At 41.4% G+C, this 16,746-nt stretch overlaps 1 protein-coding gene across 2 annotated transcripts; it reads right to left on the bottom strand.

Annotated features, from left to right (window-relative positions):
• Window positions 1-266: 266 nt before the first annotated feature.
• tbx18 (T-box transcription factor 18) lies at window positions 267-9,602 on the bottom strand. Of its 2 annotated transcripts, none has more exons than XM_063495393.1 (8): window positions 9,156-9,602; window positions 7,838-8,000; window positions 7,351-7,452; window positions 5,139-5,310; window positions 4,594-4,761; window positions 3,544-3,608; window positions 2,134-2,228; window positions 267-1,907 (listed from the first exon to the last, which is right to left on the bottom strand). In XM_063495393.1, exons 1-8 carry the CDS (start codon window positions 9,388-9,390, stop codon window positions 1,366-1,368), a joined length of 1,542 nt encoding a protein of 513 aa, XP_063351463.1. In that variant the 5' UTR covers window positions 9,391-9,602; the 3' UTR covers window positions 267-1,365. The 2 variants fall into 2 exon arrangements, with proteins under 2 accessions (XP_063351463.1, XP_063351464.1); XM_063495394.1 differs by having other exon boundaries at window positions 7,838-7,997.
• Window positions 9,603-16,746: the final 7,144 nt, after the last annotated feature.

Raw genomic sequence — 16,746 nt, 5'->3', positions numbered from 1 at the left:
CACATTCATAGCACACCCTCTGTCGTAAGACTCATCACTTCTGCAGATTTGGAGTTGTAATGAGTGGTGATCGTGACGATGGTGTTTGAGAGTTGCGCTTTCTCTCTTTTGTTCTCGGATGTTTTTCATTTTTCTGTGAAAAAAACGGCTACTTTGTCTCACACACACACACACACACACACACACACACACACACACACACACACACACACACACACACCTGCAGTTATACGCAAATACAACTAGGCGAATTTTCTTGAGGAAATATTGTATTGTGATTGCTTTGATTTAAAAAAAAGTAAAGAAACTGTCGTGCCCACACGAACATGCACTGAATTTCATTACAAAACCATGTGAAATCAGTTAAATTAGTAAGTTATTGATTACATTCAAACATCGTGACATGTATACATATATTTTATTTGGCTCAAAAAGGTCACAGAACATGTTAATGTCCTCGGGCCAAAGGGCTTGTTGTTATAGCGTATTTGCAAAGAAAAGCTTTTCAGTCAAGTTCAGGGTAGGGTGTCCCATACCTGACCCAGTCTTAAGAGCAGAAGCAGGTGCATTGGGGTTTTTAAGTGCGAAGGGTTGCACAGCCCTTTATATACAGAAATCTCCTCCCGCCCACCTCCCCCCTTATATATACAGAGTCATGTACTGTTGCTTCTCTGTCAGACATGAAAAAATACATTTAAGCCTTAAATCTTTTCATTATCCACTCCTCTCTACAGTTTTACCATTAGACCGCAACTGCCACCAGGAGAACTCCTATGGTCTGTTGTGGCTATGACGTCATTAAGTAATTATACGTCCGACCCCGAGTGTTGTGTGTAAAAAGTGTTTTTGAGTGGTGAACAGGCCCTGCCATTAGTGCATAGTGATCGAAGGAACAATCGTGCATGTAATGAGAAAAAGTTTGATGGTGTTTAGTAGTCCCACCCAATGTAGGCAATGATAGAGACAAAGGTAGCACTGTTTGAGTATCATAGTTACTGTTTCAGGGCAGGGGATGAAGTGCTCGCTTTTATTCTCTGGGCCACAACGGTTTGAGCCCAGTCCAAATTCAGTCAGTGTGTTCATTCGTCTGGACTCCTTAACCACCACTGCTGCTTCTTTAGTGACCACTGCAGGTCCACAGGCATGTCATAGAAATCGTGCGTGAAAATAAAAGTAAAAATTATTTCCTTCAGGTAAAGCTTTAACTCATATATTCACAGAGGCAAAAAAGCCTGCTCTGTCACTTCTTTCTGTCTTCAGTTCAGCGTGATGCTTGATCGTTAATTCAGAGAGTGTTCTGGAACAAAAGCAGCACACACCCAATCCAGGGTGTCACTGTGTGTTTGTGACAACCCAGAGTCAAAGTCAGCCCATGTGAGCAGTGACCTGCGAGGCCCCGCCTCCCGACTGGCTCCCTGCCAGTCCCAAAGTCCGAGAATCGAACAAGAAGCCTTGCTGTCCTCCGCCGAGCACACCCAGACTGTCCGTTAAAGTCCCACTGGGCGACGAGCCAAGAAAGGCACTCTGATGATTGGCTGTGGCAGTGGCGGCCATTTTATCAGGACTGGCAGCGAGGCGCGGTGAAGAGGGAAATGTGTAACCATACAGGCTGTAGGGCGGCGTGTGGAGGCGAAGACCGGCATAGCCCTGTGAGGTGGGGTTGGAGAGATAGCCGAGCTGAGAGGCAGGGAGAGGCAGGGAGCAGAATCCTTCGGCTTCATACGCAGATGGACCTCTGGGTGGGGGGAATGGCTCTGGGGCGTTACTGTAACGGTGGAGGGGGTGTGCCGGCCGGCTACAGGTGTAGTCCGGTGGGCTGAGAGGGCAAACTTGGAAAGGAGATGAGCACGGGGATGTGGAGAGCAGGTGAGACGATGCTCCAACCGCTGCGTGAGTTCCTGGGACTCCTACAAAATAAGAGCAGGATAAATGTTTATAGCCATGGCAACCTGTAGTTGGTATGACCAACCAGTACTCTGTCTTTACAATTTTTTTATGGTCTTATAGGTTGTGTGAGTGACTGATAAACACTTTCATGGTGTGAATAAGGACGCCCATCACAAACAAAGATTTTGTGTTTAGGTTGGATGGCTTATGTTCACCATCGGGAAGCATCCTGTTGTTAAACTTTACCTTGCTTGGTCATGCCAGGGATGTCCTCAAATGTGAGTGTTCGCAGGGATGGACGCCAGAATGCATAAGACTCAACCAAAGCCTCCAAACCCATCCTGCAAACACACACAAATGCACACATTAACACTTCACCGTGAGCTCTCCCAACCTTTTAATGTCTGATGCAGTGGGAACCTCTCTTTCTTACTCGCTCTCAGCATGCCTCACTAAATCGTGCATTTCGCCAACCACCTGGCGGCCATCTTAGTCGCCTGTGGGGCCCTCCTCGCCATCTCCATGGAGACCGCAGGTAATGAGGGGCATAAACGCCAGGCTTCGATTGGCTGCTGCTGGTTGGGTGCTTGTGTGTAATTGCTTTCACACGGCTTTTACGGGCGAATCAGGACGAAGGAGCAGGAAGCCGCAGCAACGATTTATGAGGTGGGACTCTCCTTCCTCCTCCTCCTCCCCCACCCCAAATCTGAGCCTCCATGCTCCTCTAGGTGGGGCGGAGGGTTGCTGTGGCGGGTGGGTAATGCGAGTGCTCTGTTACCTCTCGTTAGCGTGAGGATAAAAGTCTTCCCCCCCGCGGGGTTGTAGCCACGGTGATAATTTAGACAAGCTGCCCGGAGCGGTTCTGTGTGCTCCAAAGCAGCCTATCAGAGCAGAAGTTTATTTAGCAAACTGCTTAACTCTTCCTGTAATATTTAAGAGGAGGGTTTTTTTCAGCCTTCCTGAGTTTAACTTTTATAGGGTCAGCTGTCAAGGTGCCTGGGTTATCCAGTTTGCCGTTCTCTACCTTCCTCCCTCTCGCACATTCCCTCTGCTTCCCTTCCTCCGGCTCTCCTCTCCTCTCTAATGATTTCTACGAGGCCTCGGGGGAGTGGCTGTTTGGAGACTGCTGGAGTTTTACTGCTGTGTTGTTTTAATGCTGTGTTTATATATGTTTAGAAATGTGTTTATACAGATTTTCTTCGGGACACTCTTGACTTTTATTATTTTGCTGTTGATGTTTATGTTCCCGAGGCTGGCTGGAATCTGACGCTCCATTTAGGCTCGCAGACACAGTTACAGCATGTGCCTGTAACTGTGCAATTGCAGGAATTAATTTGCCTTTAAAGTTAGCACATTTGAACGAAAACGTATCACCACTCTAACCATAATGCTACGTGCCACGTCTTTTTTCAGCTTAGTCCATTTCTTTTTCCTTTTTTTTTGCCCTTCAGGACAAAATTTAATGGGAGGCTGTAGCACATTTTCCATTAGGGAAAAAATAAATAAATAAATACATAGCTTTGCTCCCCATAAAATCAGACTAAAATAGCAGTGACAAAAACCACATGCAAGCCAAAATATGAAGCAGTCATGCATCGCTCACTACCCCTAATGCACCAGATAATGTGCAAATCTCTGCGGTTAAAATGAACTCACCGGTTTCTGCCAGAGTCTCTGAAGCCTTTGGCAAATGGGTTTCTGTCAATTTTCAGCCTTGTAATCTGAAAAAGCAAAATAAGACTCTAATTATTTCCTGAAACTTTGTTATTATGAAATCAAAGATAACGCACTACGCTATATACCACTTCCAACCAAAATGTTTTCTTTCTCTGAAATCTTTCAATCAGGTCTATAAATAAATTCATTCGTGAGCATGTGCACTTGTATGTTTCTTTGCACATTTATGTGACTTTGTGTGGGTTCATGCATGCATGGAGTTAATGTCTGTGGGCCTGTTCAGACTGTGGGTGGTGTTTAAGGCCCAGCTCTGTGACCCTCATCCAAAAGGACTTTTATAGACATCACCACCATGTTCTGACTTCAGCCATCATGCACTGCAGGCCAGCAAACCTCAGCTAACGTCCTACTTCAAAGCTCACATGGAGCAAACATGTGCAAAAATACAGAAAAGCTGCAGCTTTCCCTCACTGAAAACAGAAAATATAACAATCTTAAGCTATGTGTGACAACTTAAGCGAATATCACTATTATTTCTTAACAGCCCGTCACATAAGCCTTTATAGGTAAACTGCTTTAACAGCCTGCAGAGGAGTTTCCAGAGGACTTTATTCTGTTTATTTTGTAGAGCATGTACATGCATAGACATACACGCCTGCTGACAGTTAGAGAGGAATCTGTCTTTAAATGCAAAACAAAGAACATGTGTAATGTTTTTTTAATATCCCTGTAAAGCACTTTAAAATAGATTATTTTCTTAAAAAGTGCCATATAAATACATTTTACTTACTTACTTACTAGGAATTAAAATAGCTTATATTTACACTGAATGATGAGCTGCACGAATGTATATTAAACTTCTAACATCAATCTCTACTTCACAACCACAACATCCAAAATTACATCATGTGTTTTCAAATTCACAGCACATTGTAGCAGCACACACTGGAAATGTGAGTTTCTTGGCGACTGTGAGTATTTTGTTATATTTAGTTTATGGGTCTCTACAGAGGAGTTCAGCTGAGCTACCTGTTGGTTCTGATACGCCGTGACGGTGGTAAACACGGTCTCCGGGAACGAGAAGGTGCGCGTGCCTTCCCCCGCAGGGATGGTCCTCACTGGGGATAACTCTTCTCCACACTCCTTACGGATTACGTGGACCCGCGGCTGGTATTTGTGCATGGAGTGCAGAATGATCTGAGCCGGGGGAGGAAAACACATTGATTGAGGCTTGGGTTATGTAACTGCTATTTTATGTGTTTCATAAAGCATGGCTGGGGAAAATGGACATGTACGCTTGTGGGTGCACAAAATCTACAGACCTACACTGTAAAAATAAAGAAAGAAAATTAAATAAAACATAAAAATGCACAGAACATTAAGTCATGTTCAACTCAGACTATGAAACTATGAGACTAGAAATTTACATTTTATATAATAGCTCATTGTGAAATTTAATGTGTTGATTGTAAATAATATGTAGTCATATTATTTGCTACAATAGTAGTATATCATTTCATACAACAGAGCCACATTAAAAATGTGTCACACAAGTGTGATGTGCTGCTACATACATGTCCTTGGTCATCCAGCTCGTTGTTGGTCAGTTTGAGTTTGTCGAAGCTGATCACCTGACGCATCCACGTCTCTCCTGAGGCCGGGGAGTCCGGATGGATGTATACTCTGGGAGGCACAGGGGAGTCGGCATTCCCCGCTACCATCCACTTTGAGCTGTGATACACGTACCTACACAATTCACACACAAGACAGTGAGTGAGCACGGTTTCTGTCTGAATGAACATATCATTTACAAATCAAAAGATAGACTCGATACTTCAATAACTGATGAATAAATATACAGTAATAACAAATAACAAAATGTTTTCTTACAAGGGAGTGAATTTACAAAAGCATAAAACTTTAACACTAAAATCTAAGTTCATATTTTACTCTTTATGACTTTAGGGCCAGATTGGACACCCCCCTCCAGGCCACAGGTTAGACTCCACTACTGGATTAATGCTCCTTTTAAACAAACAGTATTTTCCTTCTGTTTGATCCACGGCGCTTTGACACCGGAAGTTCTGAAGTGCGCCAATGCGCACCAAAGTTTACATAATGCATTTGTTATATGTTCTATAGGCAGACGGACCAGTAACGTGCTATCCGGCATGTCATTCACTTTAAAACGTGGTATCCTATAAACTGAATTTTGAACCTTTGAAATGACACCCACGCGGTTTATATCACGCAAAGACTTGGCTGCACGGATACCGCTGCAATAACACGCCGTTTTCTTCTGCTTTGTAACGACTTTTGCTGGTTTGACCTTCCAGGGTGGAGAGGTTAGGTATCCAAACGGTCCTCTCCAAAAGGGACGACAAAACCGCCGTGACAAAACACCGGTGCCAAGCACCATTTGTGGAGGCAAAGCTGAGGTTGCACAATTGAAAAATCCTGGGTTGTACCAGGAACAGAGTGTATGGAGTCTAAATCAGGACTACATGCTAAAGAAAATTGCTGTTCCCATTTATACAGTACACGCGTGTGAGAGTGTGTATTTAAGCTACAGCGCTGTAGGGTACATTTCAGCTTTCATTCTTTTGGGGACATTTTTCGCGATTCGTTTTTTCGCCTCAAAATCGCTTTTCTGACATTGGGAATGCGTCGTGTGATTTGACCAAATTCCTTATATTGTGCTTTTTTCGGATAAAATACATGACACAAAACTATTGAACTATTTTACAAATGACTTGTTTTATTGCTTAGTATTTCAGTGAGTCCTTTAAATCCTAACAGCACATTTGAAATAATCATATTAACAATTGTTTTTGTTAACATCCAGCATGTTTGCTTCACCTTATGCATTAGCCTATTTTGATGTGTTATTATAGCTTAACAGATTATTACGTCAATAAATTGCCTTGGGCTCCATAGTCCTGGCTATTGATAAAGGTGTTACGTTGATCCAACATGTTTAAACAATATGCATTTTTTACAAATATTTTCTAGAGTTTTGTTTTTTATCAGTGCATAAATACATCCTTTAACTTTTGGCATTGAATATATCTAACAAGTTCATTATCATGCCCAGTGATTCATCAAAACAGTTGAATATAAGGTTTTAAGGATTAAAACAATTCAATTCGACATCCAATCACAAATTAATAAAAAGTCTTACTGTGGTTAAAAGTTACGTGGAACTAGAGAATTACATCACTGCCACACTTAATCTACCTTTTAGCGTATTACTTTATCAGAAAAGTTCAGTCAGCAAATGAACACCAAGATTATGCCCTCATTTAAAAAAAAGTAAACATTATTTAAAAATTACTTTTTAAGATATTTTGTACACAATTATAAAATTAATGAGATAGTGTACATACTATAATTGAAATTATTACATATTATTAACTCAAAAAGTCTCTTTTTGTTCAAATAAAGCTGAATGTGTTCTTTTAGTTCTCATTTAATTTGTTTTTTTTGGCGCCGACCACAGTCCCTCACGTGATGTCGCAGGATTTGTGTCATGTGACTTTGTTTTATATTTCGACAGGGATTGCTTTGACGAGTCAAAAATAAAATGGTGTTTCAAATATCCCAGTGTACTCAGATTCACTGGCACTCTATTCTGTTTTTACTTTTTCCTTCATTACGAGATTTGAGAAATAGCTTTTAAAAATTCTGACAGCAGGATCTCAAAGTTTAAGAAGCAGCATCTTTACGATTTACGAGCTTTGGAGTAAGTGTGCACAGGCCTGTGGTGGAGCTTTTTGTGGGTCTTACCTATATCGTTTATTGTCCACGGGGATTATATCCATGGCGATGTAATACTGCTGATGTGGATCCAAACCCGTAATCTTCACACGCATAGCGGGGAACATCCGGCTGCCAGGAAAACCAAAATCATTCTTTTGCAACACTCTGTCATTTTTTAACTGGTGAATAATAATATATTATTCACCATCACAAAAAAAATGCATTAATAATAGCTTAATTAAAGAATCAATGCAACAGAGTTTTGTTTGGCTTGGTTAGGGAGATTAACTCTCTAAATAATTATTTTAATAGCAATTTTGCTCACTTTTCAAATTATCATCTGGTTCACTGCCTTGCTCATCTAATTTCTACGAATCGTGCGTCTTATTTCTTCTTATATATTTGATGTTGTTTTCGTCTTTAAAAATGTTTTTTTTTCTCTCCTCAAGTCTCTCATTTCTTATTTTCTTCAGTCACCCATAAAGTTACGCATTCACGCGAACCCCTGTCTCACCGTCCGGCCTTGGTGATGATCATCTCCGTGCCAATCTCGTGGAACCTTTTCCACAGGTCTGATCCCTGCAGGTCCACGCGGGTCTCCTCTCCGGTCCCGGTTACCGGCGCCGTGCACAGAGCTGCGGGCTGCGGGCTCTCCAGCAGCGCGTCGTCGCTCTCTGCTGCACCGGGATGAATTGAGATTGGCACGTGTTAATTGTAACATTCCATCACAAGCCAAGCGTTGTTCACGAGGTGTTGCATTTCACTTTTGTTTTGTGACTCATTAAAACAAAAGAAAAATAAATCTGAACGGGGTTAAAGCACGGTAACGTCACACGGTAACGTCACAGCAGAACAAAGGAAATAAGTTAAAAACCTTATGCATACTTTAATTTACAACACACAATTATTTCAAAAGGACAGGAGCTAAATAAATATTTTTAAACCTCTGGCAGTTATTTCTGTCTCTACGATTTAATGTCACGCTATTAGATATCCTTTAAAAAATTAAAACTATGAGAAAGTAGAAATATCTGCATGCTTAAACGATTTTCACGCCAGTGCTTGAGTTGAAACCTGTTTTAATACTGAGGATATGTTCAGAGGAAGCACTAACAGCGGTGTTTATGCGTCTCGCCGCTGTTGTTATTTGTGCTATTCAGCACAGGCCTCCCCAAGTGGTAGAAATTTATGGACATTAGACATGGGCCTAACGAGGCAAACTAACACAGAGACAACTCCTCAGCCAAATGCATTGTGAACTTACAGCGGGTTTAAACCCTAATTTGTCCGGGCCAGTCGGTTTATTTCGTCTGCAGACCTCTTAGTATCCTTTCCGTGGCAGTTTCCCGGCCTTTATACGCTGCTAATTGGCGTGTTTATGATTGCAACACAACTCATAAAGCCTCTCACATTAGTCACACTCACACCGCTCATATTTACTAGACCAGAGCAGTGATGTATCACAGTCTCACCGTGCGGCCCCGAAGGAAGCCTATTGTTGTTTTACTTTATAAACTTCATCTTTTTTTATGCTTATGACCGAATTCTAGTCGGTGACGAGAAGAAGAGAACATGAATTATTATGCAGACAAGGGGAAAATGCTCATGAATAAACACATAAGCGAGGATCAGGATTTTGGTCTTCTGATATAATAACAGAATAACAAATGTGCGCGGGCAGCAGCTGCACAGTAATTAACCAGCTTAAACAAATGCATCCTATAATGATGGAGTATGAGCGTCATGTAATAATTTTATAATGCTGACATGTCAGACACCTATTTCTATTTTACATAATTATTATTTCTATTTTTATTATTATTATAACTTACGGGATCCGCCACTTCCACATTCAGCTTCACTGCCCCGGTCGCCGGTACACCCTCTATCCGCCCGTAGTCCCGGGCTCCCGGTTACATCAGACACATCTGTTTCGTCCTCGAAGCCGGGGGACACGACCTCCTCCCCGCTCGTCCTGCGGCGTTTTTCCGCGCCGATCAACGCTTCTACTGAGAATGCATGCGCCTTGACGCTCAGCGCGCACGGGGACCTACGCTTCTCTGCCATTTCTCCGTGTCTCGGGACAGAGGAAGGAGACGAAGGAGACCGCTCACGAGCTTGCAGGCCGGGACCAAGAAAAGTTCAAAACCGAGGAAGTCGCAAAAAAAAGGTGATCCACGCTGACAATCCCGCGCCGAGGGCAGGGTAGTTTCTCCGTGCTTGCACGGAGCAGCTGACGAGACAGAAGGGCCTGGGGCGAGCTGTAATGGTGTCTCCGTTATCCGTAGGTGCCTTGCGGAGTTTTGGAGAGTGTCAACAACCGAGCTTAGAGGAGAGTCGGGGAGAGGGACCTGTCAGTCACAGCGCAGAGCAACCAATCATGAGTAATCACAACCCCCCGGAACTTTTCCTTTGGTCCCGCCCGCTGTGGGGGCCGCTCGTGCCGCCTTATGTGGTAAAAGTAGAGCTGGTGAATGAATCATGTCTTCAGGCCAAGGAGAGCTAGGAGCGTCTCTCCGGGGCATTGCGCGCATTTTGACACACCGGCCCAACATGCTTTGCATATCTGGCCATTAGTAGCTCCTGCACGACTGGACCCCCCCCCCCCCCTCCCCCAAATAAAAAAAGTCCTGACAGAACTATCATACAGACTGAATCTTATACTGATTATTTACCTCAAAATATGCATGATCATAATACGAGTATGGAATTAAATTTTGTTGTGTAAAATACTATTTTTGTGTCTTTAACAAGTCTTTGAAAAATCCCAACTATGTCTATTGAATGAGCCTCACCGAGCAGCGAATGTTTAAAATACACAAGAGCTTTGTTGTGTACCATTTCACGTGTATTTTGGCATAAATGTCATGACAACAGTGCCATTAACTCTAGTTAAATTTCGATTTTTTTCTTTTTCTACAACAACTCAAATATGCAACTGTAAAAAGAGAAACTAGGCAATTGCTGCACTAAAAACAACCGTATGATAGCTGTACACTTAACCCTGAATCTATAGACTATTTAAAGGCTAATGCAATAAGTATTAGTCTCTTAGTCGATAACGTAATAACAGATATGATAATGTCATTATAACGATCATGATCTAATAGGCGCTTTTGCTATTTTCTTATGAAAAACGTAAATCATGAGGTAATATTTCCGTCTCAAACTGAACCCGAGTCTAACAGTAGCTAAATGAAATATTTGGGAATATGTTTGAAATACAGGGGGAAATGAGTGAATACAACCAGCTGGATAAAATACATGGATGAGTTTGACTCGCTCTTACTGCACGTGTGGAAATAATCGTGCGCATTTTCAAGGCCGTGTTAACGAGCGCGGTCACGCCGGGAATGCGCCTTGGTGTGGCGGTGAGATATGGAGAGGAGAAGCTGGCTATAAATAAACAAAGCACTGAGCCTACGAGTGTGTGTGTGTGTGTGTGTGTACAGGTTTCTTTAGTTCTTGATGCTCTTTTTAAGACCTAAACACGCCATTTATTCCAAGTGTAATATGCACCGCGCGTGCTGCAGTTTGCATAAAATGGGCCAAACTAAAGGCCTAATGAACCTGTTCATTTGTTGGTGTGTTTATTAAGCTGTTGTCGGAGTTAGAAAGTACAAAATGCCATTATTCACAACAGTATTTAAGCCTCCAGCTTACCTCCCTTCGCCAAAATCAGCGTGAACATCGGGCCTCTCCTGGCTTGTTGGTCACATATCCGCCGTTTGTTGGCGTAAATTTAATGTAAATATCTGGACATTAGGAGAAATTCCTTGTCTATATACTTTTGGTATCAGATCAAAACCTGCCTCTTTCACTTCCTCTTGGCGTTTTTTTTTTTAATTTAAATGTGGTAGGTTATTTATAATTCCGTCACATTTACAGAGGCTAACATTTGTTTAAAACAAAATTTAGATTGTAGTCGATGCCAGGCCTCCCGACTTAACCTGACACTGTCAAAAAAAACTTTAAAGCGAATATTTTTGCTCCCTTACCAGCCTTGGAACCAATAAAAACGCACGTAAACAGATGTACTTGAAACAAACAAACAAAAAAAAAGACAGGGAAAAAAACCGAAAAAAGGGGCAGAATTTAGTAACAGCACAAAACGGATTTTCCTCTTTTTTTCCAGTTTAACAGGAATGTGTTTACAATCGTAATCTCAACATTGTTTAAGTAGTAATTTAAACCGGTTTAAGTTTATTTTGAAAATCTTCACTCGTGAACAAAGGTTCTGTATGAATTGGATTTTTTTTTTCATAAAGACTGTCTTATTTATGTATTTTAGATTTTATTTGTAAGTTAAATGGTTTTTTTTTTCAGAAGAAACTAACATTACTGTATTGGCTGGCTGATCGTTAACAGAGTGCACATTATTTTCCCATCATTTTCATGAAATACATACTATTTAATAATAATAATAATAATAATAATAATAATAATGTTTCGATTGGTATTGTTGATTTTTGAAACAGCCGTTTCGTGAAACTGATGTCGTTGCTTCCAGAGCACTGTAACTATTATTAGCACATTATCGTAACTTTGTTATCATACTATGTGTCGTCGCAACAGTGTATTTAGGAATACAAAAACATTGGTAAGTCATGCGACATTTATTTATGAAATTATTTTTTTTATATTATTTGATGCTGGTGTGATATTCTTCATAATAATATCTTCGCACAGAAATTTTTCTGCACATTTTAGTGACCTTTTTGTTTTTATTCGACGGGTTTTTTAAAAAAACATTTTTTTATGTATTTATTCATTTTTATTTTCCCCCTCATATCCGGCAGCTCCACACGTCATTTAACATTACTTGCATATAAGTCAGGCTACAAAATTAAATAAATAAATAAATAATGTATTATTTACGCTGTTTTAACTAAGTTTGGCAGCTTGCCCTGCTTGTTTTGTTAAGTGTTTCAGTTTTTCATCTCCCGAGGCTGATAGGATAAACTGTTCAAAATGAAATAAAATAAAATAAATAAAATAAAAATTTTGAAAACAGGATGTAAGCTTTAAGCATCAGCACATATTAACGTGTGGCCATTTTCTAATGTAGCTTTTAAAAAATAAATAAATAAATAAATAAATACATTTTTAATATAATCACAGGTTGCTAGCGGCAGGCTTCGCCGCCATACATGAAACGCTGTCGGTGCCGCTATAATAGGCTCAAGCTGTTGCTTTGATTTATCATCCTTCCCTTTCGTCTCCAGTTTGCGAGATATTGGACGAAGGTAATTAATTTGGGAAATAAACAAAAATACAGCATTTCGTTTTAATGGACTTAATATTCAGTCCACTTGTGATTGACTATATCCTTTAGTCAAGTTCAAAGCATTATCCCTAATTACCCGGTCACATGCAGGTGCGGGGTTACCTGATGGCTTTTAACGACTTTGAGAAGACTTCAGCCAATCAGAGCCCTGCGCATTTGTAACTTTATCTAAAGGACAGATTTTGCCGCTTTGAAGGTGGGCGTAACCCGCTGCACCAAGTAGCCTCAGCTGTTTATTAAAAACCTTTGACATAATTACCTGTGAGCTTTGAAGGGACCCGTGGAAGGGTAGAAGTGCCTGAACAGGGGAGTCTGGGTAATACATTGTTAACAGTTATTTAGCGCCTGCTAATGGGCACGTGGAACACTGCCAGGCATTTTATGGCGGAAGTGGCATGAGAGCAGGGAAGGTGTGTGAGTTTCTTTCTGTGTGCGTGTGGGGAGAGACCTCCATACAAGGCAGCGGTAACGCAGTGCGTTTTATAGGCTTCGGGAGTGATAGCTTTCCACAGTTTTGTAATGTGTCACACCGATCTTTCCAGAGGACATGGCGTTTTAGTGCTACAGCTGATCTGAGCAAAAAAACAGACATCACACAGATGCAGTGGTGTACACAAAGATGGATGTAGTTATACGGGGAGAAGTGCAGGAGGGTCCCTGCTACACATCCGGCATGTCCTGGGGAGGCAGACCCTAGTCCGAGAACTGCTGGATCCTCTGCATGGCTCCACTAAGAACAGCCACGACTTGAACTCCGTGCCTATCTGCAGTTGAAGCAACACTGCAAAGTAAACGACCGGGGCCCCTCCGAGCGTATCCTGCTTATGCTGGCCCAGAATCACTCGTCATCCAAGTGAAGTGACCCCCGCGTTCTTTCATAAAGTTAACCTTCCATTCAAAATGTGGTATTTACTGACACACTTGATAGAAGTTGACGGATCTGTGACATTTATTGATTTTCTTTTTACGAGCCGGTTCTGGTCTCGATGCCGTTTATTCAGGCCTCTGTGCGCCTCGGATGCTATTCTAGTTGAACTCCTGCTCTGGCTGCAATAGCTTGTCTCATTTGCACAAGCGCAACAGACACACAAAGACAGAAAGAGAGAGAGACAGATGGCTCTGTGCACCTCTGAGTTACAGCCCGAAGCAGCGGGAGTCATCCTCTTATTCAGAGATAAAAAATGCTTTGCTCAGCTTACTAGGCTGCTGCTAAACACATCAAATTATTGTTTTCATGGTATCAAACTGAAACTTATTTAGTATAATTATCTCACTGTCTGCAGATAAAACAAAAGAAGAGGGTTCAGTATAAGAATTTACTATTGTAATTAAGAAAAAAAGGAGTGTTTAGAGTAGGGAGGTGAGAGGAAGCAAAACTAGAACAACGATAAAAATTGTAACTAAAATTGCAACTAGTCTGAAGTCTGTCCATGATGAACAAATTTAAAGTAATTTACAGCAAATCCTGAAGGACATCTACCCCTTTAAACCTCTTCATCCGTATTTTTTAAACACAAGCTGACACTCACAGGTGGTTTGCTGACCTGGTTTGCCCTTCTTTAGATGGATTACGACTCATTGCTAGCTTTTGTCATCATTTCTAGCTGTTGATGGTAAATACTGTGTCTCGATAGATTGAGAACAGAAGACTGAAGCCTCATGATAGGCTGGAACGGGCAGAGGACAAAGCCTTAAAACTATTCTGTAGGTGCGATGATGCCGTTAGACAAACAACATGTTTTTGATGGTGTTGTGGCATTTAAACCACGTTGTGAACATGCATTTCAGAGAGACAGATAAGAGAGATATTTTGATCTTATTATCAGCAAAGTTTGTTGGAGGAACATCATACCAGGGATCACCGCTTTATAAAAGAGCTTCAGTGAGTGATTTATCCAATGAAAGCACATTTGATGTGTCATTACTCTCAAGATTAGGGACAGGGTTTTTTTGTTTTTTTAAACTTTAGGGATGTTAGCCTTTTGCATCTTGGGTTTATACTTTAAACTGTGAAAGCTAAACGAAGGAGCTTAACATTGAAAACGGTCCTTCCTGATTGTCTGTTGAACGCTTTATGTAGTGGTGCTGTAAGTAATTGTCTCTGAGCTCAAGGGAGGTCAACAGAGGTCAACAGCTCCGCAGGATTGGCTCCAGTCATATTTATCCAAGTCAGCAGGAGACGCAGTTATACATGTTTCTCGGGCTGATCTAAGGTCTGTTAATTACAAAGCATAGTCATAATTTGCGGAAGTAAACAGTTCATTTTCTGGCACTGAACACACTGTTAAACAAGCATCTCTCGTATCCAAAAGACAACCTGGTCCAATTCCACAGCGATGCACCAGTGATCTGCGTGTTTCATCACCTCATAGCCTTCACATGTGCAGTGATTAATGCCCTACCGCTTGAAGATATTTGAACTTGGCAGGTTTTGTTGACCCCATCTTGCGGCCTCGAGGAAGACGCCAAACCCTTACCTGTCCAATCAATTTTAAGATGCAAATGTAATGTTTTTAATGCCGTTAGAAAGCGGCCAAACAGCTCGTCTCATTACCTCACTGCCTTCTTTTTTTCCTCCCTTCAAAGACAGACAGACAGACGGAGGAGGGGGATGGCGGGAGGCGCAGTTGGGATGGAGAGAGAACAAGCGAGCAGGTGCTGTTTTTATGGTTTTTCTTCATCCAGCGAAGAAGAGGTGAAAACTTTTTCTCCTCTTGTAACCCGCGAAACCACGTGAACATCTGAGCGGTGTGTGTGTGTGTGCGCGTGTGTGTGTTTGTATGGGTGTGCATGAGATCATAAGAAGGAAGGATTGTGTATGTAGTGGTTTAATTACCCTACTTGTTTCCTGCTACATAATTTTGAAATATATAACTTTATGTGTGTGTGTGTGTGTGTGTGCATATATAGATAGTCTATCATCGTGTGTAATCACCACTACAGCTTCCTGCGATCAGATTGCATAATAAGCTGCTAAAAAGCACACAGATTAGAACTATGGTTAATTAAACTCAAAATACTCGGGTCGTTTTTCTTTTTTGGAAGTTCCTTTCTCACTCACGCACTCACACACATAAACACACACACTCTGCTAACGAATGCAAAGCTCATCATAGAAACACCGCAATTTGAAAATAACAACAATCATAAAAAACCATACAAACATCTGCAGCTCGTAACTAGCGTCTCAGGCCAAACCCAGCACACGTGCCTCTTAAAACTGGAGAACAACGGTTATTTTCATCTCTTAGATGTTGGAGTTTTATTTCTTTTCTCTTTCTCTGGCTCAACTGGAACCATTTAAGCATTTTTTTTAATCAAAGAGCAAAGTCGTTAAAATTGAGGATTGGCGGCGAAGGCGTCCGTTAAGCCTGCCTCTCCTCCCCGCCTGCGCTCGGCGCTCAGGCCAGCACTAACTAGCATTTAGCGCAAATGTAAGGAACGCTGTTTTATTACTGTATTTAAGGAATGTCTCCATTATAGTGCACAGAAAGCATATATATGTATATACGGGATTTTATTACCTTGTTATAAATAAGCGTTTCAGTGTTTTCAGTGTTTTTCGCCTGGTGCTTACTATTTTTAAGCGTTTCTGAGGCTTCGAATTACACAATTTTAGCCGGAGAGAGAAAGAACAATTTCTAAAGGAAATTCAACACATCAAAAGGTTTAAGGAACTTTTATCCACATCAGTTTAATATCCCCCCCCCCCCCCCCCCCCCCACACACACACACACACACACACGCTCAATATGAAACAACATAGGCAATTTCTTAGTTGTCAGCTGCAGGTTAATACATTTTGTAATCTCTGAGATGGTAAAGAGCCCAAATTGATCAAACTTCTTAGAGCTGTACTTAGGAACCGCCAAGCCACTGTTGATGGTATAGGAGGGACGATAAGGCTCTAGTGCTCCACTTTCTGGTTCTGTGATAGGCTTAATAAAGACATAACAGGCAGTGCCAGGTTCAATTATGTCCTTTAAATCCAGCTATAACCCTCACAAGTCCTCCAGTTGTTTGATTCTGTTGTCGGCTTTTTGGAGAGACAAAAACTCGAGTTTTGTCTGTTACCAGTTTTAAGTTTCATTCACTTGCTGCTTACTTTTGTTTGGTGTAAGAAAGCTCTGTTTTCT

This window comes from Pelmatolapia mariae, linkage group LG15, assembly GCF_036321145.2.
Source record: "Pelmatolapia mariae isolate MD_Pm_ZW linkage group LG15, Pm_UMD_F_2, whole genome shotgun sequence".
NCBI lineage: Eukaryota > Metazoa > Chordata > Actinopteri > Cichliformes > Cichlidae > Pelmatolapia > Pelmatolapia mariae.
This window is presented reverse-complemented; position numbering and strand designations above follow the sequence as displayed.